The following is a 27,466-nucleotide window of genomic DNA, read 5'->3' as shown; positions in this document are numbered from 1 at the left end:
ATGGAGAAATTCAAGGCAGAAGCGGGTTACATGTTCAAATCAGCAAAGTAATTCACGAGAGAATTCCAAAAAGATTCTCTGAGTCCAGAACAAAATGATTTTATGGAGCCATCTGTTCGCCAGCTGCAGAGATGGTTTGCTAAAGTGCAGTGTTGTTGGAACCATCTTGACTGTAGCAGAAGTCAATCAGGATTCAGATAAGACCCAAATTAAGCATTCCAGTGAAGAGATGCTTCTTCATTGTACAGGTGAGCAAATTTTATGACCTCTCTACAACTTTGGCATGTGTAAACTCAGGTTAAAAGAGGATAGAGAGTCCTTGTGGTCTTTTAAGTCATGCAACTTAAGCAGTGACCACAAAGAAGATGTATTATCTTGACTGGGTGAAAGAGTTATACTGTATTTGTGAAGATGACCAAGGATAAACAACACAGCAAACCAGATCCAAGGCTCAGATACTTTTGTTCTCAGATACTTTTGGCTCATATCTAGGCAACAGAGTCATGCACTAATCTTATGATGCAACTTAACTCAGATGGGGGTGGGTGGGGAGTGGGTGGAAAGATGCGCGTGCTGGAGATGAGACAGGAATGGCAGAATGTAGAGAGTTGTTAAAACTGAGTGATGGATATATGGGAATTCATTACACTATTCTGTTTACTTCATCTGTTTGAAATTTCCCCAAATAAATGGTTTAGTACAGCAAGTTGCTAACATTGCAAAAAGCTCAATATAGTCTTCCATGACTTACTGTCTTTGAGACAATCCATCGCTGGAATAAAAACTGCTGTCCTTCTACTATATTGTCTAAAGAGTACACGTGCTGTTGAAAGAACCATTTATTCAGTAACTTTTAAACATTTTAATAAAACTTTTGCTGCTTCTTGAATTTGAAAAAGGTTTTGAAGTTATGTAATTGACTTAAGAGTGCATTATGAATTCAGTAAAAGAATTCTTTTGCGGGATTAAATAAAAGACAAACTCAGAACAGCAAGTAAGTTTAGCTGCAATAAATTATCCCACATGTCTTGGGAATACTTTTATTCTGAAATACAAAGTATTAGGCTGTTGATGGTTATATCAGCAACAGACCACATTTTCCTGAACCCTAATTGGTACAGTTAATACACAATTGAAAGAAGGGTGTCATTATACAAAGTTTGAAACAAAGAAAAAATTTCAGTCACACAGTGTGTCTCTTTTATTGAAAAAGTATGATGTTGAAGCACAAAAATGCCTCTCAGGCTTCAGAGGGTTCCAATTTCAAGTATTTAGCAACTGTGAACTTGTGTGTACCCTCTTTACTTCCTTTTTTAAAAAATGTTTTTATTTTTTTTCAATGTTATATTCCTTCTCAGTCTTCCAGAAGAAAGAACTCACTCAAACATTTATGGGGAGCTTTGTTTTAAGTTAGGCACAGAGAAAGGTCATCCTCAAGAACTGCAGTGTTAAATGGTCTCCAATACCATCTCTCCCTACTATTGTTTTAATTGCTTTTCCCTGGTCACTCTCCAGGAAACTGCATTAACTTTGTGTATGTGTGCTTTGCTTCTCAATATCTTTATTATCATGATCACAGTTTTATTGAGATATAATTCACATACAAGTCACTCATTTAAATGGTACAATTCGTAGTTTTTAGTGTATTTACAGAGTTGGGCAACCATCACCACAGTAAATTTTAGAATATTTTCATTGTCTCCCCACAGAAACCCCTGGGTCCATTCACAAATCCCCCTAACCACCTCAACCCTAAGCAACTACTTCTCTACTTTCTCTCTGGATTTGCCTCTTCTGGACATTTCATATGTGTGGACTCATATATGGCCTTTTGTAACTGGCTTCTTTCACTTAGCATCATGCTTTCAAGGTTAACTCACATTATGACAGGTATCAGTACTTCCTATTTTAATTTTCCAATGTGTAGACCACATTTATCTGTCAAATAATGGACACTTGGGTTGTTTCCACTTTTTAACTATTATTGATTATCCTGCTATGAATGTTCATGTTATAAGGCTTTTTGGTGGACTTACTTGGGTTTTTATACCTAGAATTAATTACTGGGTCATATGGTAATCGTGTTTAATATTTTGAAGAACTGCCAGTTTTCCAAAGCAGCTGCACCATTTTAGCGTCCCACCAGCAATGTAATTAGAGTTCCAATTTCTCGAAATCCTTAACAGCATTTATTATCTTTTTTATTTTAGCCATCCTAATGGGTGTGAAGTGGTATCTCATTGTGGTTTTAATTTGCATTTCCCTGATGGCTAATGATGTTGAGCATCTTTTCATGTGCTTAATCGTTAACTCTTCAGGTAGACCTGCCAGCTTCCTTTCTAAAGAGGGAGAAATATGACTTTGTACCACCAGCAGGTTTTTATTCAGTTTCTTTGTGCCTGGATCATTAGAAGAATTAATACTTTCTCCTCCATTGAGATTCAGCTGCTGCTCCCACATGGTGAGTGAAAGTCTTTCTTTGCATTTTTCCAAAGAAAATCCAGGACTATAGAAGCTAAACTGCACTATCTGAGCACTGCTTTAAGCCACAAAAATAAGCGAGTACACAACGAGTATTACTGCAGCCTAAGTGGGATGGCTTTATGTTTTAATCTGACATAGTACATATAAGCAAATCTATTCAAAAGCAATAGATTAGACTTAGGTCCCCAAGAGAAGAATTGATATCTTTATATCTCTTTATCTACTTAAATATTTAAGTACTGGTTAGAGGGGAGAGGAACAAGTATAGGAAAACCTACGGAGTGTCATCAAGTCCGGCTGAAGAAATCAGTACTTAATTTACAAACTAATTTTCTCGGTCCAAATAAAGTCAACTCCAAGGACTCACCTTAATTCTCTCACCGTGCTAGGATTTGGTTATTTTGAACTTCGCTCTAAAAGAGCAGTTAGGATCTGAGAACCGTTGGTTCTTCAAGTGTTTTCAATAAAACCTTGTTTTTTAAAGCCAAGTCCTTGCGTGAGCATTTGCCACTGCTCAGTGGACGCTTCAGAGAGGAGACCTGAGGTCATTACCGAGTGTGAGAGGCTTGACCGTCTGGAGAGGAAATCCGAGGCCCTGTTTTGACCGTTATTATAACAAAAACCTTCCAACCAAACCGGCTTTTTCAAATTTACCACGCCCCTTACCGCCCTCACTTCCCAGAGAACTTGACCACCCAGCCTTAAACCCAAATTTCTGCCCCACAGACTCTTCAGGGGACGCTGACTCCGATTTCAGCAACCTAATGAAGAAAACCTCTGGGAGTGTGCCTACCGGCACCCCCCAGACCCGCCCATCTCTGCCTGCGGCGGAATGGATTCTTCCTTAGCCTACCAGGCAGCGCTAGAGGCCCCGCCCCACTCCCGCCCCTTTATTGGCTTTGGGGACCGGCCTCCGGAGTGTCGGCTTCGGATTGGCCGACTCGGCCGCCACTCGGGGCGCGCAGCGGGCGTGACCACGCCCCTTACGTCTGGACGCTGGGTCGCCTAGAAAGGGCCCATAATCGCCGCCCAGAAGGGAGGAGGGCGGTTGTGCTAGAAGCTGCTATGGTGCTGAGTTCCCTGGCAGAGCCGACCCAGACGCGGCGGTCGCGGCCATGAAGGTGAGGGGCCGGTGGGGCCGGGCAGTCCCTCCTCGTCTCTCCTGTTTGGCCAGGGCGCCTGAAGCGTCTTCTTTTTCTCCTCAGCTGTTACTCCGCCGGCACCACGGAGAGCTCCGCGGAGACCTGGGGCGGCTGGGAGTGGGGACACCCCGACCGGCGTCTGGGGCCCTGACCCGCAGGGTGGGTGTCCTGGGCTCTTGGCCGTTCCCAATTACCACAGCGCTTCGGACAGCGAGGCCGAGGCCGGGGGAGAGGCCGGGCGCCCCCGACCCTCATGCTTGGTGGGCCCCTCTCGGCGCCGGGCCCTGTCCGCGTCCTTGGGGGCCGGAGGCAGACCCACTGCTTACCTCACCCTCTGTGCCTTTGCCCACACCGTGCCCTCTCCCGTCCCGAGTCCTTGAACTAACCCAAATGCCGGGAGCACCACGGGACTGTCGCAGGACGGCAACTACAGGACGAAGGGAAAAGGAGTGGTGCGGAGAGTCGTAAAGGTTCGGGCTAGGCTCCCTGTTAGAAATGCCTCAGGGCGGGGATCCCAGCCTGAAGGATCTGTTTACAGGCTTAACACTGGGGCCGTGACCTAGAGCGCTATCAAACCCAATGTGTCTCCGTCGCCGCTAGGTACGCAGCAAGTAATTTGACAGCTTGAGTCTTCAAGGTGGGTGTGAGAGCGTGGGAGCATCACTGAGTGAGAAGTTTAGGGGAAGGCGGGGAGATTCTGGCCCACTTTTCGGAACGGATTCTCTCAACTCGATCGCTGAGAATTCTGAAGAACTCTGGGTAACAACAATCAATTCAAGTATTGATTCAAACCAAGTGGGATGAGTCATAAGGTGATACTCTTTCAGATCTAGATGGTTTTTTTAAGTTCCGTGAAGAGGTCTGATTGACAGTGGGTTAAGAAAAATAACAGAGTGAACCGCTAGCTTAAAACGCTACTTTCACAAAGCCCCAAGGAAGTATTTTGTTGAGCATTTCCCATATGTTAGCTAAGAGGGATATTTCATGCATAGAAGTAATTCACAATATAATCCCATCCTTTGGGAGTTTGCCAACCGAAAGAGAAGAGACATTCTCAAGAGACCACATTCTGAGGGAGAGTTTGATGTAAGGTATCAAAAATGCAAAACCGTCAGGAGCAAGAAAGAATTTTTTCTGGCTATAGAAAGCAAGGAAGATTTTTGGAATAGGTAACTTCTGAACTGGATGTTAAGTATGAGTATATTCAAAGAGCTTATTTTAACTTCCCATTTCAGCTATAAAATATTTCAACTTTGAATTTACCTATTAAAATATCTAAAACTAGCTTTCTTTGCTGAAAACCATCATCTTGCCATGTTTTATTAATAAGATCCAAAAACAAAGCAGGAATCTTTATACATAACTCCTCGAAGAATGTTAGTATCTTTATTAGTATTAAATTTGTGACCTACCAAGAAACAAGGTGTCAAAGGAGAGAATGAGGGGCAAGTCCAGTGTTGAAAGCTTTTCAGCAGTGTTTTTGAATTTAGGTGGAAGACGCTGCTTTCTGAGTTGAAGTTTTAAAAACCAAATTGAATGGGATTTGAAAATGTAAAAAGACGTATATATTGTGAAACAAAGTACAAACCTAATAGACCAGTCTGAACAAGACAATTATGAAGATTCTGTTTTCCATTTAAATTTTTGTGAAAATTGGATTCATAAAATTTAGGATTTGAGCTGTTTATTAACTTTGTTTCTCACTAGGATTAATTATGTGGTGTCATCTATAGATTTCTGGGTAGGGTCATTGATTCCTGATGTCATGAAATTCTAACATGAATGTTCATCAAAGCAAGTACTTCTTTCACTGGAATTAAAATTAATTTAAAAGTCAAGCAGTCAGATAAATACATCTTCACACAAACCCAGGATAGGAGCTGGTTTTAGTATATGTATAAAATGGGTATTACTTTCTTCCTTTAATTTTTTTTTGGGGGAGTCTAGAAAATGTTGTTTTGAAATAGGTTTATGTCTCAAAGATTCTGTACTGTTTTACCTTAGAGTAGTATCTAATTAACTTCCTATAAGGGATTTTAAGAAAATACAAATTAGTGTCGTATGTTCAGTTCAGTTGCTCAGTTGTGTCCAACTTTTTGCGACCCCATGGGCTGCAGCACGCCAGGCTTCCTTGTCCATCACCACCTCCCAGAGCTTGCTCAAATTCATGTCCATTGAGTTGGTGATACTATCCAACCATCTCATCCTCTGTCATCCCCTTCTCTTGCCTTCAGTCTTTCCCAGCATCAGGGTCTTTTCATCAGGTGGCCAAAGTATTGGAGCTTCAACATCAATCCTTCCAATGACTATTAAGGACTGATTTCCTTTAGGATTGACTGGTTTGATCTCCTTGATGCCCAAGGGACTTTGAAGAGTCTTCTCCAACACCACAGTTCAAAAGCATCAATTCTTCGGTGCTCAGCTTTCTTTATGGTCCAACTCTCACATCCATACATGACTACTGGAAAAACCATATCTTTGACTAGACAGACCTTTGTCAGCAAAGTAATGTCTCTGCTTCTTGATACACTGTCTAGGTTGGTCATAGCTTTTCTTCCAAGGAGCATGCGTCTTTTAATTTCATGGCTGCAGTCACCATCTGCAGTGATTTTGGATCCCAAAACAATAAAGTCTCTCACTGTTTCCATTGTTTCCCATCTATTTGCCGTGAAGTTATGGGCCCAAATGCCATGATCTTAGTTTTTTGACTGTTGAGTTTTAAACTGGCTTTTTCACTCTCCTCTTTCACTTTCATCAAGAGGCTCTTTAATTCCTCTTTGCTTTCTGCCATAAGGGTGGTGTCATCTGCATATCTGAGGTTACTGATATTTTTCCCTGCAATCTTGATTTCAGCTTGTGGTTCATCCAACCTGGCATTTCTCATGATATACTCTGCATATAAGTTAAATAAGCAAGGTGACAGTATACAGCCTTAACATACTCCTTTCCCAGTTTGGAAACAGTCCGTTCTTTCATTTCTGGTTCTAATTGTTGCTTCTTGACCTGCATACAGATTTCTCAGGAGGCAGGAAAGGTGGTCTGGTATTCCCATCTCTTTAAGAATTTTCCATAGTTTCTTGTGACCCACCCAGTCAAAGGCTTTGGCGTAGTCAGTGAAGCAGAAGTAGATGTTTTTCTGGAATTCTCTTGCTTTTTCTATGATCCAACAGATGTTGGCAATTTGATCTCTGGTTCCTCTGCCTTTTCTAAATCCAGCTTGAACATCTGGAAGTTCTCGGTTCACGTACTGTTGAAGCCTAGCTTGGAGCATTTTGAGCATTGCTTTGCTCGTGTGCGTCTTATGTTAGTTTGATTTAATCCTCCTTCCTGTTTTTCCATATTTATATTGATTTCCCCCTTAATTGTACTAATAATTGTTCCAAATTCAAATGAGACATCAAGAAGAAAGTAATCTGTTTAATGTAATTTCTTTTTTTCCTTCTCTTTGCCCTGAAAAGTGGGGGAGTGGTGCTAAGGGTTAAGAATACTGTTTAAAAAAAGAAAACCCAAACAGGAATAAGACAACATTTATGATCTCCAGAACACGTTATTGTAAAAATCAATCAATTTGGCCAAATGTCTTGCATAAAAATATTACATTTTTAAGACCAGCATTTGTTTTTGCAGCCTGCTTAATGTTCAAATGGTATGAGAGAAAGAACTTAGGATGCAGAGTTTCCTCCTTTGTGATATACGGTCAAATACTTGGTCATTAAGATAGCAGAGTTGCTGGCGTATTATATTTCAGTTGAAGCACCAGTTTCTGTAAGAAATCCTTTGACGTTTTAAGAAACTGTGTTCCTCCCGTGGCTCTAAATAGGGTAAAGGTTTTTGCTTATTATCTTAACAGTTTCTTCTGGTTTACTTTAAGTTCTGTAGGGAAGTTTAACCTCATTAAAATTAAAACTGTGAAACTTATTCTTTTGTATCATGGGTACTGAGATTTGAAACACCTTTTCTTATTGTTTAACACAAGGACATTGAGTTTCAGCAAACTGAAGGTTGTTCAGAGTTTAAAGACAGAGTTTTTGATGATTGACTTCTCTGAAGAAGCTTCCACTAGTGGAAGAACTGAATTCCTGCCTGGTCCTTATAACTTCTTACAGCATCCAAGAAAACTAATGTTTCTGAAATGGGAACTTTTAGCTTTATCCTTAACTGTGTAAATTATTACATTTAGAGTTCAAGCAAGCAATGCTTAGGAGGTGGCTTCATGATCACCTAGTTTAGTCAAAAGCAAATGATTTAGACTGTGATCCTTTAGATTATTTAGCTTTCCTCGTAGCTCAGCTGATAAAGAATCCACTTGCAATGCAGGAGACCCTGGTTTGATTCCTGGGTCAGGAAGATCCCCCTGGAAAAGGGATTGGCTACCCACTCCAATATTCTTGGGCTTTCCTGGTAGCTCAGATGGTAAAGAATCTGCCTGCTATGTGGGAGACCTGGGTTTGATCCCTGGGTTGGGAAGATCCCCTGGAGGAGGGCATGGCAACCCACTCCAGTATTCTTGCCTGGAGAATCCCATGGACAGAGGAGCCTGGCAGGCTACAGTCCATGGGGTTGCAAAGAGTCACACGGGACTGAGCAAGTAAGCACAGCACCCATGATCATTTAGTTTTTTGCTGTTTTAAAACCCATTAACTTCCGCTGCTTCCTGATTTAGCATTCATGGAAGTCAGTATAGCTTTTCTTATTCCGCATTCTAGTTTGCCTGGCTACTATTACATTTGGTGGACCCATTAAAAGGGATCACATCCTGATATAGTCAACCCACTCCAGTGTTCTTACCTGGAGAATCCCAGGGACGGGGGAGCCTGGTGGGCTGCCGTCTATGGGGTCTCACAGAATCGGACACGACTGAAGCGACTTAGCAGCAGCAGCAGCAGAAGAGGATTCAAAGTTTGTAGTAAACTTTTTGTTGATTCTCTCAGTTGAGCATTATAGAAGTCTCCCCCTCCCTCAACCCCTAGCTATTCTAAAAAACACATTAGAACACACACACACACACGACAGCTGAACCTTGAGTCACTGAACACACACAAAATACACACACAGACACAGGCAACAGCTGAACCTTGAGCCACTCAAAAACTCTGGCACTGTGCCAGAAAGAAGGCTGGGCTACTGCTCTCCCAAAGAAACAACACATAAAATGATGATTCAGAATGGGCCTCTATTGAGACTCTGACTGAGGAACACCAGAGAGTGCTTATAAAATTGGTGGTCTGGTACTGTTGTGGAAATAAGTGTGACAGCACTGGAAACTGTTAGTCTCACTCCTGCAAATTGTCTAGGTTTGTGAATAACGGTCCCTGTCCTCCTCTGTACTACTCTGGAGGAGGGGGACTTTCCTCTTTATTCTCTAGGAAGAAACAACACAGGAGGAACACTTTCAGCCTTTGTGCTGCTAGAAAGTAAAGAGAAACTTCTATGTTGGTGATCTTAACAAAGGAGCTAAACATGCTTGACTCAGTACTTTCCTGGGACCTGCTCAGATCTCACTTCCTTTGGTTGGGATGACACTCTGGTTAGCTGGTTGGTAGGCTGCTGTTGGCCAGCCGTGTAGGTAGTTGGGTGACATGTTATCAAGACCAATTGGCTGCAGAGCTAAAGTCATGTTCTCCTTTTGGTGTTACCAGTAAAAAAGCAAATATTAAATTTCTATTTGTTTTATCTCTTTACTCAGTTTTAGAATGGGAGTGACAAAAAAAAAAAAAAAAGTGTTATTGGCTCCCTAAGATCTTGGTGCACTGGCTTTGGGGAAAAAAAAAAAATAAGAGCTGGCATTGGAAACCAGAATAACATGAAGAGATCTAGGTGTCTGGGGCAGTTCAGATAGGAAACTTTAGAACTTAATTTCTTACTGTGGGTCATGTAAGTTTTTAATATGATATCTGGTTCTTAACTGATGCCAGGCAGGCCCTGGTTCTGTGGCTAATCTGTTCAGAAATAATTTTAGTCTAACAGGATGTGTAGGAAATGGACTAGGTTTATCAAGAAAGTCATTTATTTTCAGTAGTCATTGATGGTTAGAAAATCAGCTACAAACAGCTAAATTTCCTGAGCTAGGAGCAACCCACTCCAGTGTTCTTGCCTGGAGAATCCCAAAGATGGGGGAGCCTGGTGGGCTGCCATCTATGGGGTCGCAGAGAGTCGGACACAACTGAAGCGACTTAGCAGCAGCAGCAGCAGCAGGAGTTTTGTGCCAGACATAAGTAGATGGTTGCCTTATTCAGTTATTCTCATGTTGTTTTTGAACTATATTCATGGCCAAGAGAGGAAATGTCACCATCTTTACAGATTACTGTTCCTTTTAACCTCTTGGGTTCATGTGGTTTAGTCTGTTGAGTCCTGCTGTCAACCGTGGTCCCAAGTAAGGTTTAGAATTGATAGTCACATATACCCAGATCATAGCTTTAGTTTTCAGAGATCCAGACTTTGTCTTTTTTCATGGAAGGGTAGTAGGTTGTTTTTTTTTTTTTAACAAAGTAAGCAACTGAAAGATGGGTGGTGACCTATATTTAGGTAACACACCTCTTTGTAACTGAGGCATAGCAACAACTCGAATTTACTGCAAATCCAAAAACCAAAGAGCCGTGTCTTGTGTACTGTCTGCCTAGAAATTGTGTTTGCTCAGAATATTCAGAAGAAAGTGGAATAGTTTGGGAAATATGCTTCAATCTTACTATCAAAAGATGAGCAGAGTGTGAATAAAAGCAAAATAAGAGAATGCAGGTCAATTAAACTGGTAGAAGATCTTAGAGGATAGGAAAACAGAATTGGAAAGAAATGAAGTTGGGTCCCTAAAGCTCTTCGAGGGAGGGTGCAAGAAAGGGGGCTTTTTGGTTATGACTCCCCTGGATTCGGTAACTGGGCTGCAAGAAAATGTAACAGAATCGGAGAGTCAAAAGCTCAGAGAATAAATTCATGTTCCCTTACCTGCCCCCTTCCCAAGAGCACACATTCAACTCAGTTGTTGGGAAAATGCTCTCTTAAATTGTTTCTGAATTGCTTTTGGAGATTCTGTCACTTGAAAAATGGGACTGTTATGTGTGTATGTGTACTCAGTCGTGTCTGACTCTCTGCGACCCCATGGACCCCGCCAGGCTTCTCTGTACAAGGATTCTCCAGACAGGAGTACTGGAGTGGGTTGCCATTTCCTCCTCCAGGGAATCTTCCCCACCCAGGGATCGAATTCCCATCTCTTGTGTCTCCTGCATTGGCAGGCAGATTCTTCCCTGCACCATCTGAAGCCCTGGAACTGTAATATCAAGTAGTAACAGAAGTTTGGATAGATTTGAAAGGGAAAGATTAGTATAGGACACTTCAAGTACTGTTAACTGAATGGCAAGGTAACAGTTGTTAGGGAGGGATCCTTGTGCCCAGAGGGAACATCAGAAGAAATTTAAGCAATTAGGACTTTAAGGGAAAGTGCTAGAAGATGAAACATACTAATGGACGTCAGGGAGATGGAGCCCAAGCCTGGAAGCTTCATCTTTTGCGTGGATCCTTCAACTTAGAGGTGAAGAACGACAAAAATAGTATGCGCAATGGCTGTTTTTGATGGACGCGGAAATCACTCTTTCTCCCAATATTGGAGATTGCACACAAGAAAAGGTGTAGAGAAATAAGTTAGAAAATACGAAATTTGGGCCAAAAAGCAAAGAACAAATAAAATAAAGGACGGCATCAAATTTCAGCCTAAGTTCCAGGCTAATAATGTGTGTAAAGGAGAGGAACTAATTTAAGAATCAGAGTAAATTGTTGAAAACTCAAGCTGAGCCTTTCTGAAAGAATGAGGGGAAACCATGGAGGGAAAGGAAAAACTGAAAGCATATCCCTACTTGGGGCCTGGGGATGGGACATGGGGTGGGGAGTATACATAGGTCGTGAGGAGCACGTGATGGAGGTATTGGTCCTAGAACTCTAGAGGCACAGGCTTCAGAAGTAACTGCAGCCCCTTCCACTTTGGAATCTCTGAGTGATTCTCCAGCTGAAATGATGGAGGCAGGAAGGAGAAATCTAGACTCAGCAGGTGTTAACCACTTAACCTCGACTGTACGTGCACATCACATGGGGAATTTTTTTTATAGTTGACTTTTTTCTCTTTATTAAAAATTTTTAATTGGAGAATAATTGCTTTACAGTGCTGTGGTAGTCTCTGTCATACATCAATATGAATCAGTCATATATGTCCCCTCCCTTATGAGCCTCCCCCACCCCATATTCCATATTCCACTCCTCCACATAGGGAATTTTTTTTTTTTTTTAGTTATGATGCCCAGACTAGTTAAATCAGAATCTTGGGGCTCAGTATTTTTTACGGCTCTCCTGGCCAGTCCAACTGCTGTCTTAAGGGCAGTTTCACTGGCCTAGGCAACTCCTTGGTGAGAGGCAGTGACAGCAGCCCCTGTAGTACAGGACTAAAAATACCTGCTCCAGAGAAGTGGGGGAGGTTGAATCACTAAAGAGATCACTTTCATTTCAGCACTGGGGTGCCAGAAAACAGTCTCAAAGGGGAAATAGAAATGAAGTTTTTAAGATATGCTGGATGGTAAAGAAAGGTACCTGGATAAAACTGGTACCTGGGCTTCCACTCTTTCAAATTTCTGCACTTCTTGAGAAAGACTGGAGTGTCGCCAGTGCTCCTGTCAGAGGCTGACAGTGCGCACAGGTAGATTTACCCTTTAGCGGGATGTGAGGAATATCCTCTTACTGGGAGATTATTCTCATTTTGGGAGATTTTGTTCAAAATTGAGTTCACAGATCTAAGGAAGCGGAAAGAGATTTTCAGTGTTTCAGATTTTTCTTTTTTTTCCCCTCTGATATGGTCTTTGGCTGATCTGTAACAAATATGTTATAGCAACACATTTTTGCCTGGGACAGTGCTCTGGGAGTTGGCTTGGGCTTTGTGTTTTAATTTTTATTTTATAATGAAATAACTGAAAGATAGAAGCATTCTTTCCACTATTTTCCCTTCTGGGGAATGAGGAGGAAATTCTCTCCCCTTTATAGGAATTGGATGAAATTGTTACCTTCCAATATTGATGTCTACACAGAGATTGTTGTTTTCCCAAAAACAAATTCTTCTATTCCCTTCATCAGAACTGTGTATATTTTCAACCTAGAATTTTAATGGTTGTACTCATTAACATGGTTTGAAAATTTGTATCCTTCCTTTACTCTCATTGTAAAAGTGTTTCAGGACAGAAAGAACAAAATGTGCAACAGAGCTACTTTTAAAAAGGGAGTATCATTCATTTTTTTGGCCTGCAAGGTCAGAATTTTTTCCATCTTTATTACTCTTTCTTAACAAGACACAATTTGAACTTTTTAGGTAGCACAAAAAAATTAATTACATTGCCTTTTAAAAGAAGTATCATAATGAAACCTTTTACAGAATTATTTATCAATTAGTCATAGTGATGCAACTATATGCTGTGGAGGAAAGAAGTTCTGTTCATGAGGAGTTTTCACTGGAGTTGAGACAATATCACCCAGGAATTAAAAGGGTGCTTCTGATGCTGGGAGGGATTGGGGGCAGGAGGAGAAGGGGACGACAGAGGATGAGATGGCTGGACGGCATCACTGACTCAATGGACGTGAGTCTGAGTGAACTCCGGGAGTTGGTGATGGATAGGGAGGCCTGGCGTGCTGCGATTCATGGGGTCGCAAAGAGTCAGACACGACTGAGCGACTGAACTGAACTGAACTGAACAACAATTTAATCATTTAGAAGCTCAGTCAGCAGGAAGCTAAAGCTTCTCAAAACCATACTTCTTTAAACTCTCGGAATGAAAAAAGTTTCTCCTGGTGGTACTTTCTGTAGTTGAGGTATTCCCCCCAAAATATTATGTGCAAATTGAGTATTTTGAAAACGTTCTCAGTTGTTTTAAGAGCTCACTGTTTAAAGCACTGCGGATGAATCCTTTACTAAAACAATACTCACTTTAAATGGACTATTAGTAAATCTGGATTTTTATGCTTTTATGTTTAAACAAATCATGGCTCTAGGATCTGAGGTATGTATTTATTTAAAGGTATGAACTATTAATTATAACTTAACCTGACTTTAAAGGTATCACTGTTTCTTGAGAATTACAGGGTTTTAAGCCATGCAACACTTAAGTCAGTGACCCTGATGCTTCAGACTGTTTGAACCTTATATTGTGGGTTCGTGTTTCTTTACCTTCTCTTTTCCCGGTATTTAACATAGCATACTGCTTCTGGGGGGCTTCTCAAGTGGCCCTAGTGGTGGAAACCTGCCTGCCAATACAGGAGGCGGTTCAATCCCTGGGTCAGGAAGATCCCCCCAGAGAAGGGAATGGCAACCCATTCCAGTATTCTTGCCTGGAGAATCCCAAGGACTGGCAGGGTACAGTCCATGGGGTCACAAAGAGCCAGACACAGCTGAGCACTTGAGCGCACACACATACTACTTCTGGGTAGTAGCAAGAATGGCGTGATCCTTCTATAACATTCCAAGTAACCTTTTAAGATTGTTTATAAAAAAAGTTTTTTAAGAGCTCACTGGACAAACAGTAAATGTTTGACAGAGTTAGATAATGAAGGGAACAGTGTACTGTTGTCGTATTTTGCCCTTTTAACTAGTAAGACCTCACCTACCTGGAATTCCATTACTTATCACAGTATCTAGAGTCTAGAATGTGCTTAAGAATCAGGACAAGGGGCAAGAGCTCACTGGTTCCAAACACTGTAGCTTTTTGTTTTTAGCATGGGAAAATGCCTAAAGCCCTCACTGAAAATATATTTTTATATACACTCCTAACAAGCTTGGTTATCAGGTTTCTGAGTACAGTAAAAAAAAAAAAAAAGAAGTTGCTAGAGGTAGCTATAGTGATAGCAGTGATGATTCACAGAAAGGGAAGAAATGGGAGAAAACATAAAAGGCAGCATATTAGTTTCAAGCCACTCAGTGGTATAGCAAATAGCCCTTAGACCTCATAACATCATTAGGGTTATCAAGTCATCAAAAATTGTGTTCAGTATTCTGTTTGCTTGTAAAGAGTTTCCTTAATTTTAAATTAATATATATATTCTTTTTAAAAAATATGTATTTGGCTGTGTTTGGTCCTGGTTGTAATAAGTGGGATGTTCATTGCGGCATCCTGGCTCTCTAGTTGTGACGTACAGGCTCTGGAGAGCTCTGTGACGGGCTTCGTTGGCCCGTGTCATGTGGGATCTTAGTTCCCCAACAAGGGATCAAACCTGCGTCCCCTGCACTGCAGGGTAGATTCTTAACCATTGGACCACCATGGAAGTCCCTAATATTTTCTTTATAAAGATTTGGAAAGCAGGGGAAAACTCCAGAAAACAAATTATATGAGATCTACATGAAAACCTAGAGAGCGCCTCAGTTGGCATTTTGATGTTTTCCCAGTCATTTTAAAAAAACCAAAAAAGTATTCATATGGCATAGTTTATTATGTCCAGTTACAAATGAGAGGACTGAAGTTTCTAATTTGAATTTATATTCTTTCTGCTAAATGATAGGAAAAACTGCTTCAGCCTATAGAACAGTGCTATCTGTAGTCACCAGTCTTTAAGGTTGCCAGGTAGCATACAAGACACTTAATTAAATTTGAATTTTAGATAAAGAACAATTTGGGGGGATAAGCATAAACCCCAAATATCACACAGTAGGTACTTCTATCCAGTCTTTTTTTTTTCTGTGTTGTATGCACATACATCTCTAAGCATTTATGTGTGGGTTTTTTTTTTTTTTTTAATGAAATTGGGTTCATGTTGTATCTTCTCCTTTAGTTAACAGTGTATCATGAGTATCCCCAAAGCCAAATATTCTTTGTAAATACCAGAATATTACCCACTGTCAAATAGCTTAAAATTTTGATGCTAAAAAGACAATCTAGATGGGACTTCCTTGGTGATCCAGTAATTAAGACTCCATGCTTCCACTGCAGGAGGTACCAGTTCAATCCCTGGTCAGGGAAGTAGAATCCCACAGGCCAGGCAGTGTGGCCAAAAAAAAACCCCTCACAATCTCAAAATTATTTAGGGCAAACATGCTTCTGCAGAATGGCATTCCTTTAGAATCCCAAAGAGCACAGGTTCCACTCAGCTTTAAACTGATGCCTGTTTTTGTTCCTTTTCAGGCGGGTGCTACGTCTATGTGGGCTTCGTGCTGTGGGCTACTGAACGAAGTCATGGGGACTGGAGCTGTCAGGGGCCAGCAATCTGGATTTGCAGGAGGCACTGGTCCATTCAGATTTACACCAAATTCTGATTTTTCTGCTTACCCACCAGCATCTGCAGAAGGGCCTAATATAGTTTGCAAAGCCTGTGGACTTTCATTTTCAGTCTTTAGAAAGAAGGTGAGTTGCATGAAATGTTATATATTAAAAACTTATGTGTCAGAATTCTCAACTGTATGTTATTTTGAATACTTTCTTCATTTCTTCTTATACATGTCAAAAACTTAGTCCTAATAATCATTTCCCATTTGGAAAAGTACTAAGTTGAAGGGGCTGTGTATCATTGTCAGTTTTGCTGACTAGACACTATTATTTCTCACAATGCTCAGCCATCCTTTCTCTTGGACTCTGACTTTGTTTATCCACTTTGATTCTTCCTGATGCTGCTTATATTCTGAAGCAAAAGATTTAATTAGTCAACAGTCTGTTCAGAGATGATTTACTATAGCTCTGACCTCAAGTTTCAAAAAATGTGTCCCTACCCATATGAACTCAAGTGAAGAAGTGAGTATATTAATATTGACTATTGTTTAAAGATTCAACATACCACACTTGGGCTAAAACAGTTGTTTTTTTTAGGACAGAAAGTCATTCTTTCTGAGAACCATCATATTGGTAGGTCATCTCCCAGTCTGTCAGTTCAGTCCTTAAAATACTTAAGAAACAAGGTGTGAGCTAGGGTTGGTATTCCGAACCCCAAGAGGAAATGACCACATCTTAGTATCTTTAAGCTTTGCTCATGAAATGGCTTTGATTGTGATTTAACATTCTACAAAGAATAGCAAGGAGAGAAGAAAGCCTTCCTCAGCAATCAGTGCAAAAAATAGAGGAAAACAACAGAATGGGAAAGACTAGAGATCTCTTCAAGAAAATTAGAGATAACAAGGGAACATTTCATGCAAAGATGGGCTCGATACAGGACAGAAATGGTATGGACATAACAGAAGCAGAAGATATTAAGAAGAGGTGGCAAGAATACACAGAAGAACTGTACAAAAAAGATCTTCACGACCCAGATAATCACGATGGTGTGATCATTCACCCAGAGCCAGACATCCTGGAATGTGAAGTCAAGTGGGCCTTAGAAAGCATCACTACGAACAAAGTAGTGGAGGTGATGGAATTCCAGTTGAGCTATTTGAAATCCTAGAAGATGATGCTGTGAAAGTGCTGCACTCAGTATGCCAGCAAATTTGGAAAACTCAGCAGTGTCCACAGGACTGGAAAAGGTCAGTTTTCATTCTAATCCCAAAGAAAGGCAATGCCAAAGAATGCTCAAACTACTGCACAATTGCACCCATCTCACACGCTAGTAAAGTAATGCTCAAAATTCTCCAAGCCAGGCTTCAGCAGTATGGGAACCGTGAACTTCCAGATGTTCAGGCTGGTTTTAGAAAAGGCAGAGGAACCAGAGATCAAATTGCCAACATCCGCTGGATCATCAAAAAAGCAAGAGAGTTCCAGAAACACATCTATTTCTGCTTTATTGACTATGCCAAAGCTTTTGACTGTGTAGATCACAATAAACTGTGGAAAATTCTGAAAGAGATGGGAATACCAGACCACCTGACCTGCCTCTTGAGAAACCTGTATGCAGGTCGGGAAGCAACAGTTAGAACTGGACATGGAACAACAGACTGGTTCCAAATAGGAAAAGGAGTATGTCAAGGCTGTATATTGTCACCCTGCTTATTTAACTTATATGCAGAGTACATCATGAGAAACGCTGTTGGAAGAAGTACAAGCTGGAATGAAGATTGCTGGGAGAAATACCAATAACCTCAGATATGCAGATGACATGACCCTTATGGCAGAAAGTGAAGAGGAACTAAAAAGCCTCTTGATGAAAGTGAAAGAGGAGAGTGAAAAAGTTGGCTTAAAGCTCAACATTCAGAAAGCTAAGATCATGGCATCTGGTCCCATCACTTCATGGCAGATAGATGGGGAAACAGTGGAAACAGTGTCAGACTTTATTTTTTGGGGCTCCCAAATCACTGCAGATGGTGATTGCAACCATGAAATTAAAAGATGCTTACTCCTTGGAAGGAAAGTTATGACCAACTTAGATAGCATATTGAAAAGGAGATGCTACTTTACCAATAAAGGTCCATCTAGTCAAGGCTATGGTTTTTCCTGTGGTCATGTATGGATGTGAGAGTTGGACTGTGAAGAAAGCTGAGCGCTGAAGAATTGATGCTTTTGAACTGTGGTGTTGGAGAAGACTCTGGAGAGTCCCTTGGACTGCAAGGAGATCTAACCAGTCCATCCTAAAGGAGATCAGTACTGGGTGTTCCTTGGAGGGACTGATGCTAAAGCTGAAACTCCAATATTTTGGCCACCTCATGCAAAGAGTTGACTCATTGGAAAAGACCCTGATGCTGGGAGGGATTGGGGGCAGGAGGAGAAGGGGACGACAGAGGATGAGATGGCTGGATGGCATCACCGACTCGATGGATGTGAGTTTGAGTGAACTCTGGGAGTTGGTGATGGACAGGGAGGCCTGGCATGCTGTGATTCATGGGGTCGCAAAGAGTCAGACACGACTGAGCAAATGAACTGAACTGAGGGTACAGATATTGTAAAGTGGTGTACTCTGTTTGCTTGGCTTGATGTTGAGAGATCAGTTGTCTTTCTCTTTTCCTCTCTGTGTTAGGCTTTCCCCTCTTCTCTTTACTTATTTTTTATTTTATATTGGATATAGTTGATTAACAGCATTGTGTTTGTTTAATGTGTACAGCCCCCCTTCTCTTTAAACCAGGAAATTTTCACAGGAAAAGAGCAGGAAGAGTTTGTGCTTGTGCTTTTCTGCTCCATGTGGTTCAAGTCAGCTCTGCTTTGCTAATTACATGTTTGCACCCATGGGTGGAAAAGGTTTTAATTCATTAACACAATAGTTATATTTTTTAAAGGGCTATATTTGTACTTCAGTGAATCCAGACTGCCTCAGCAACGACTGTTTTGATTTTCACAGCTTTGAGAACATGAAACGCCCATGGGTCTGGTGCCATAGGGGGCTTCATAAAAGCTAAAATTTAATTTTAATAGAAGACAAAAGGAAAACTAGGGCTTTTGCAGTGGCTTATGTCTGGCTGTCATTAAATGCTTCTTTTCTCTTTGTCTCTTCAGCATGTATGTTGTGACTGCAAGAAAGATTTTTGCTCCGTGTGTTCAGTCTTACAAGAAAATCTCCGTAGATGTTCCACTTGTCACTTATTACAAGAGACAGCCTTTCAGCGCCCTCAGTTAATGCGACTGAAAGTGAAGGATCTCCGACAGTATCTCATCCTTCGAAACATACCGATTGATACCTGTCGGGAGAAAGAAGACTTGGTGGACCTGGTCCTGTGCCACCATCGGCTGGGCTCTGAGGATGACTTGGACACGAGCAGTCTCAATTCCTCAAGGTCCCAGACTTCTAGCTTTTTTACACACTCATTTTTTTCAAACTATACAGCCCCGTCTGCTACCGCATCTTCGTTTCAGGGAGAGCTTATGGGTGGAGACCGGACCTTAGGATCTGGAGCGCTGGCACAGGTACGAGGGTACAGTTACCCCAAGGGCCTGGCACATCATCCGCTCTTGGCCAGTGTGGTGGGGCCTTCAGGGCTGATGGCTCCTTGCTGAGGCAAGGTTCCACACTTTGCTGAACTCTGTGCCTGCTGGCTCCCCTAGTGTGAAGCTCTGCACTTGGGTGCTGTACAAAGGGTCTGAAAAGAGCTCATCAGTCTCTTGACCTTAGTTATCCCAGTTTCCTTAAATCCTATAGTTAAATACTAGCTGTCGAAATAATGGCCATGAAACGTAGCACATAAATGTTTACAGGATGTAAACATTTTTACTGTTTGTGTTTACTATTAAAACTAGTAAAAATGTTTACTATTTGTGTGTCAGTGACCATGGAAACTATAAGGTAACCTAATGCCCAGTTGTCTTGCTACAGTAAAGTTGTGCTCATCTAGATATTGGGAAAGAGCCATCTGAATTAGCAACACGATACGGTTATTTACTCATTTCAAAGAAATGCCAGTGCAGCATGTTGTCCCAGTGAGGTCCTTGGGCATTCTGATGGAATAACGTGCAAGGGCTTGTAATTAATACCCAATTTGTATATATGAATGATTCTAAAATGCTGAAAGAATTGTTTTGAACATTTATCTCCGAGTTTAATTTTCTCCTCTGAGGAAAAAGGTTAGAAGCAGAGGGAAATGTGGTCTAGTTGCTTTCTAAATAGTCATAAATTAAATAAGCCCAAGCTAGGCATTTTATTGTTTTGTCAAATGGCAGCTGGCACAATTATGATGCAAACAGAAGACGCATGTGTCTGACCTTCGTGTCACTTTGGGGTATATGACACCACTCAGGAGGTGTGGGTTTTGGGTATTACAATATGGTGCTTATGAACTACTAGGATAGAATACTTGAAATTGAAAATTGACATAGGCTTTCTGTTCTCCCTAAAGAAAAAAGTATCTGATGGTTGAGGAACTTCTAAAAACTAGAACTAGCATCCACCATCAGTGAATTATTCTAGAAAGCTTTGCTTGGAATTAGAATGGCTAAGTATGAGATAGTAAGACTGAGATCTTTGAAATCAAATAGCCCTGACACTAGGGCTGATCTTAGAGCTTTAGTTTCTACCTGTATCTTAGAGGCTCCAGTTAAACTAGCCATGTGCAGGTCCTTTATCAGGACACAGTGCAATTTCATACACTGTTGGCTTTGGTATCCTGTGATGGGCCCTTCTTAACTCCTTGGGGAGTTAATATTTCTGGTTAGACTTTTACAGATTCACACTCTTATAGGAATTTGACTTGTGAGATAACTATGGAAGGTTAGTTGTTTAGAGAATCATGTGGGGCCCAACTCTTTGGGAGGGGCAGCGGCTCTCAGGACCCTGGGAAGGTGTGGAGTATACCAGGTGTTGGGGTCATTCTTAGGGAGGATGGCTGGAAGGGTTTTCTCCAGTGATAAATACGGGTTGACATTGCTAGGAAAAGTCCTGGCCTGATATCCATTATGTGTGTAGGAGCCCAGTGAAATAGCTTCAGCAAACACAGAAGACGATGAAGATGATGATGACGACGACGACGATGACGACGACGATGACGAAGAAAACTTGGAGGACCGGGTGAGACTGCCTGTGTAATTTGATTTTCTTGACATGTCTTCACCCTGGTAGGGAAAATACCCATGTGGACTTCCGCTAGATTAGCATAGGTTGTTGCTTCAAGTTTGAACGCAGCACAGCATATAAGACACAAGGACTCGTGAGAAGCCTGGGTCGAATCTCCAGGACCAGTGATGCCTGTAGGGTGAATGTGGTATGCTGTTTTCCTTGCTGAATTTGCAGGAACAGAGGTAATGGATGCACTCTGTGATTTCAGACGCCTGGCCTCACCAAGAAGAGAGTGAGAGCTTCTCTGTCCGACTTGTCAAGCCTTGAGGACGTGGAGGGGATGAGCGTGCGCCAGCTGAAGGAGATCCTGGCTCGGAATTTCGTCAACTATTCTGGCTGCTGTGAAAAATGGGAGCTAGTAGAGAAAGTAAACCGGTTATACAAAGAGAATGAAGAAAACCAAAAGTCATGTAGGTTTATTTTTCCTTTTTTTTTTTGTCCTTAGAGTAGCCTTCTTTAGGCTTTTTAAAACAGGGCTGTCTCTGTCACAATGAAGTCCAATTTATTTTTGAGAAAACTGTCCTTTGATTGAGTGTGAATTAGTCATATGAAGCTGTTTATAGATCTTTAAGCAGTAGGTTCATTATGTAATATTGGCTTTGAGATCACCATTGCTTCACCATTGCTGGTGAGTCAGGTAATCATTTGTTCAGTCTGTTTTTTCTTTCCATAATGAAATTCCTTGGATCTATAAAAAGGCTTCTTTTCTCACTTACCTGTCTTGCAAGCTGGTACTTAGGATTTAAAAGCTATAATTGAGATCATCAGTGGGGGAAAAAACTCCCTAGAGCCAAGATATTAAGTAGTTCTTAGCATCAGTATTAGTAGGTTTCTGTGTAAGTCGTGAAAAGCTGAGGTTAAGAACTTCTAAACTACATACTGATGGAGCGTGGAGCAGAAATCCTCAGCCAGTAAAGGGCCAGGGCCACAGAGCATTTATAGGCAAGAGAAAAGAATTCAGTGGTGTTCAGACTGACAAATATTATGTTCTAATCTCAAAAACAGTCCTCCTATTAACTTTTATCATCTTGAATTTTTTTCTCTAAAAGCTGGTTATAACACAGGGTTGGTTGATAAACAGGTCTATGCCCAGAATAGGCAGAAAGCCTTCTGGCACACCTGTTTCTAAGATGATGCCACAATAGTAGACACAGGCATCTTAGTCACTGGAGCCTTTAGAGGCTCATGTGTCATCTTATTCCATGCATGCTTTCTACCCACTTTCCACTAATGGTGTGGGCCAAGAACTAGGACCTCAAAAATCTCTTGACATGGCAGTGTTTATTTCTCTTAAATCCAGAGACTACTGGCCCTTCGAGCTTGGATTCCTGCTTGGTTTTTCTAACCTTCTTCATGATTCCCATTGAGTCCTTCTGTGACCTGTAGAAGGGGAAACCTCACTGTCCAAAGCTTTGTGGCCAAATCTCAGGCTGTCATGAACTTTTTAAACTCATTCCACACCTTTCTTGTTCAGAACCAGAAGGTGCCTTTTGGGTAGATACACCCCAACAGTACTATCATAGCCAGAAACAGATGAATTTCAAGATGCTTCCAAGCCTTAGGGGGTGCCTTCCCCCAACATCAGGCAACTTGATGTATGATGGTTTAATAAACTTTCCTCACGCTCCTCCTCCAGAGATGAGGCTCTGGAGTCTGTGACTTTCCCAAGGCCACATAGTTGGGCTGGAAATTCCAATCATGTTCTGACTCTAAGGCTCCTGTATCAGCCAGCCTGGGGTTTCTTCATTTTTATTTACAGAAGCAAACCATCATTATCACAAAAATCTTGTATTATGTACAGATATAAAATAGAATCAGGGGTCCCCAGGTGGCTCAGTGGTAAAGAATCTGCCTGCTAATGCAGGAGACACTAGTTTGATTCCTGGGTCGGGAAGATCCCCTGGAGGAGGAAGTGGCAACCAACTCCAGTATTCTTGCCTAGAGAATCCCTCGGATAGAGGAACTTGGTGGGCTACAGTCCTCAGGGTCACAAAAGAGTCAGATACAATTTAGCAGCTAAACAACAGCAACATAAAACAGAATTAAATAGCTAACATTTGCTAGGCACATCCTCCCTGGCCCTCAGCTTAGCATTTCTCATTTATTCTTCACACAACCCTACGAAGCGTCCTTATTGTCATTTCCAGGGGAAGGAAGCGAGGTGCAGAGAAGTGGGGACTGCTTCTCACAGTGGGGTCACTGGGTCCCTCCGTGGCCGTGCCCGCCACCCCAGCCCTCTGTTGCCTTTCAGATGGTGAGCGGCTGCAGCTGCAGGACGAGGAGGACGACAGCCTGTGCCGAATCTGCATGGACGCCGTCATCGACTGCGTCTTGCTCGAGTGCGGGCACATGGTCACCTGCACCAAGTGCGGCAAGCGCATGAGCGAGTGTCCCATCTGCCGGCAGTACGTGGTGCGCGCTGTGCATGTGTTCAAGTCCTGAAGCCCAGCCCCCGCGCTGAGCTCGATCCTAGACATTTCCATGCACAGAGGGGACTGGACACTTCCTGTTCGAAAGCTGAAGCTATTTTTAAAAAATTATTTTCACTCCTAACTGGGGACGGGAAAGATTCATCCTGAGTCGCGGCCACACTGGTCCATGCTGTATGCCCGTCAGCCTGAGCACGGGCTGTTTCCCAGGTTCTGCTGGGCTCCCTCACAACGCCTCTGATCACTCCTCGCTCAAGTGGACTGCTTATGGCATCAGCTACTGCTCTCTTTGCAGGACATTTCTCTTGTTCTCTTGTTTCTCCTTCGTCCTATTTTTAACTCAGATGTTTGAAACTTCTGTTCTCTTAGGATGAGATCACTGTCAGCAAATGGCTGACATGGTACACGCTGAGCAGTGGCACTTCTGAATGTTCATTTTATTAGTCATGTATATTTTAAATGCTACTATTTGATGAATGTAAGTTTCCACATTGTTGCTCTTTCTGCGTTTCAACATCATTGGGAACAACTGACATTCTATAGTCAACTGCCAGGGCCTTAGACTAAACATGTCCATTTTTGTTCAGGTACAGCTTTTTCTAGCAAGGGCTGCATCTAGCTTCCTTCATTAGAGAAGTGTGTGTGTTGAATTCTTTATTAACGTGTAATCAGTTTACACTGTTTTGTATAGTGAAAGTGTATTTTCAGTGCTACCCACTAGCTAATTTGAACTTTAGGAATAAAATTAGATTTTAAGAAATGTTTTTATGGACACTTTTCCTGGTCAGTTCCTAATTCACTTGGGTGCAGCATGAATGGGTGTCCACACCTGGTCCCAGCACCTCCTTCAGGAGAGCAAGGAGCACCTTCAAAGACGTTGCCCCCATCTACCCTTGGCTGCTGACTTAATGGTAAGTTTAACTACATTTTCACCGTTTACCGTGACCAGGTATTGTGCCAGATGCTTTGTGGTTATCTCCAAATATATATTACCTCATGTCACAGATGGGGAACTCAAGTCTCTGAGAAATTAAAAATCTTGTCTAAAGTCTGTTAAAAAGTCACCACAAGGAATTCCCTGGAGTTCCGGTGGTTAAGACTCTGTGCTCTCATTGCTGAGGGTTGGGTTCAATTCCTGATCGGGGAGCTAAGATCCTGTGAGTCATATGGTGAGGCCAAAGAAAAAGTTTTTTAATAAAATAAGCCCCCACCTAAGAATTTGAACCTAGCTCTAATGTTTTTTCTTAACTCCTCTAATGCCTGAGATGATAAACCTGAGACACTAACTTATGCAAAAAAGGATCTTAGGATATTAATGATGTGAAATCTCTTTTCTTTTAGATCTAATTCTGATCACGGTGGTTGAGTTGAGACCAACTGTGGATTCACTCCCACTGCTTGTGAGGAGGTATGTTTTTGGGAAACTACATAACTCCTTGGGTGAGTCCTGTGGGTTTCTTATCTTTTGACTCTGTGCAGTGGGTAGGACATGCCTTCAGGTGCTCAGGATCCAGAAGTCAATGGACAAGACCTGAAAATTACAGCAAAGGAGGTAAATAGTCTTCCCCACTGTGCTTAAGGCCGGAAGTTTGGCTAGCTGTGAAATACAGTTACCTTTCTATGTTTTCTGATAGTGAGGGTCAAAGCATGTAATCCAAGGCTTGTGGATACTCTCCAAACCTCTTCTCTTGTGTTTGCCTGAAGACCCAAAGCTCAGCCCCTGCTGAAGCTGTAGGTGCACTTAATCTATACTTCTAGTCAGACAGTGAACTCCAGAAATTCAACATTACCCACAAATCACCAATTTGGTGGAGGGGTCTTAAAATCCAGGCTAGCAGGTGAGATAGTAAACACACCTAAATAGAAGCCAGGCAGCAGGTATTGGTGTATCTGAAGTTAAATTAGAAAATTGTGATTTGTTTGCTCATAGTCTCAGCTGAAAACAGCTTATTTACTGTTTTCTCTTGGACTTATATATAGTATCAGGTGCTTGTTTTAGCAGTGAACAAAAACTCCTAGTGGTGGATCTTCATAGGCAGCATTTTCAAACAACCTTGGCTTAGTAAGAAGCAAACACATTTTCAGCCCAATAGGTTGGAATTATAAGGTACTAATTTATTTGGCAGAGGGCAAACATGTCTCTCTGGAACCTGCATTTTCTAGTTGCATGCCATGTCTCTACTTCTGAATAGGTAACCTGTCATATGGATCCATAAGGGAATAAGTGACATCTCTTTACCCTCACGGTACGGAATGATGTCGTTCGATGGGCCATGGTATCTCCCTTTGTCAAGGTCAGCAGGAAGGACCTTGAGGGAGGGTTGGAGCCTCTCCTTTTCCTGGGTTAAGATGTGGTCTTACCCAGGAACTGCTCCGTATGGTTTATGTGCCTTCTATTACTTCATCAGATACAATATTTGGGCTCAGAATAGCTGTTTGCAAGCATCTAGCTTGGCCCAGCCTCATCTAAAGCTCATTTTGTAAGGAATAGGTCTGTACTGGGATATACCAAGTACCTTCACATAATGCACCTTCAAGTTGTGAACATGTGTTCCCATGTCGTCGTGTGAGTTCACATACCTGGCGTACATTGTCATGTGCTGCATCTTCTATAAGTGCTTTTGTGTACTCACAATACTGTAGAGAATACGGTGTTTACTTCAAGCCCAGGATGTCTGGAAGCAAGCGTAAAAGCAGCAGTGATGTAGCTGGTACTGTGCTTAAAGTCTGTACTAGAAGATGAGACATGTTTGTGTTTTTTATGTATTTGTGTCCAAAATATTATAAACCTATACAGTTCAATATATCTGATTGGATTAGTTGGGTATCTAGGCTAACTTTGTTGGACTACAGAAAAAATTGAACTTAGGAATGTGCTCTCAGAACAGAACTTGTTTGTGTGTAGGGGACTTACTATATAATCTTAACTGGATTGTTTGGTACACCTGGGGGATGGTAATCTGTGACCAGCGCACTACAAACGTGACCGGGAAACGCTCAGTTTCTAATGCCGAGATTCTACCTGGAAACGACTGTCACCCTTCAGCAGTTCTCAAGAAAGAAGATGCCTTTACTGGACATCAGGGTCACTCTTACTCAGAGGTTCGCAGCACTCAGGCTGCCAAGAAAACAGCAACTTGACCTCTGGTACGGGTGCTCCACAATGAGTGATCAGGCTTGTAAAGGTAAGCCACATTTTTATAAATAAACCATCATGTGTTAAACTAATCTTACTTCTGTCAGATGCATCCCCTGAGTTAAATTCCAGGGTGGAACAGCTTCAGATGTCTCCAGTTTGAGTCAGAAAGGATCTCTGGATTTAAATGAATAGGAGGCAGAGACCTAGACGGGACCTAAAACCATTTCACCATGGAAAAAAAAAAAAAAAAAAGGACTGGGGGTGGTGGTGTGAGTATGAAATGACTATTAGTGGGAAAGGCTGGTCCCATGAGACCCAAGTCTGATGGTGCTGTTGATGACTGAGGAAGGAAGCTGGTCTGTCTTTATCTTCAGATGACTAGTTGCCTTTCTGTGATCTCAAGTTGACTTCCCACCTGGGGCAGCTACCTCCTAGCTAAGGGCTTCCAGTCACCCCAGCCCCATGTCACCAGTGCAGGGTGTGGTCTCCTTGAGTTGCCTCCACTGGAAGCTGAGCAAGTAGACCCCTGTTCCCCCTCTTTGGCAGTGGAAATGCCAAGTGGCTGTGGAAGTTACCTTATACAGGCGAGGTCAGAGGCAACCACACAGGTAAGCCACTCTGCCCCTTAAAGCAGTTCATACCTAATGCTTACATGTGGATGTACCTTATTAGCCACGAACAGCAAGACCTCTTTCTGAAGACGGAAAAACATGTACCAAGGGGCTGCTGCATTTCTCCGGTGACTAAGAAATGATACCTAGTCTGGCTTCAGGATAGCATACACTGGTGTTGAGACTATAGCCTCTGGACCTCCCAGTCAGACTTCCAGTCCGCCCGGAACAAAAACCCTCAAAGTCCAAGAG

The 27,466-nt window shown here is 42.0% G+C and overlaps 1 protein-coding gene across 3 annotated transcripts; it reads left to right on the top strand.

The window, feature by feature from the left end:
• On the top strand, nt 1–24,224 carry RNF34 (ring finger protein 34). Of its 3 annotated transcripts, none has more exons than XM_005217764.3 (6): nt 1–248; nt 15,761–15,979; nt 18,986–19,393; nt 20,886–20,987; nt 21,244–21,445; nt 23,287–24,224. In XM_005217764.3, the coding sequence occupies exons 2-6, from the start codon at nt 15,776–15,778 to the stop codon at nt 23,475–23,477; spliced, it is 1,107 nt and encodes a 368-aa protein (XP_005217821.1). In that variant the 5' UTR covers nt 1–248; nt 15,761–15,775; the 3' UTR covers nt 23,478–24,224.
• The last annotated feature ends 3,242 nt before the right edge of the window (nt 24,225–27,466 follow it).

The sequence above is a fragment of the Bos taurus genome, chromosome 17 (genome assembly GCF_002263795.3).
Source record: "Bos taurus isolate L1 Dominette 01449 registration number 42190680 breed Hereford chromosome 17, ARS-UCD2.0, whole genome shotgun sequence".
Lineage (NCBI taxonomy): Eukaryota > Metazoa > Chordata > Mammalia > Artiodactyla > Bovidae > Bos > Bos taurus.
Note: the sequence above shows the minus strand (reverse complement) of the source record. Positions and strands in the feature narration are given on the sequence as shown.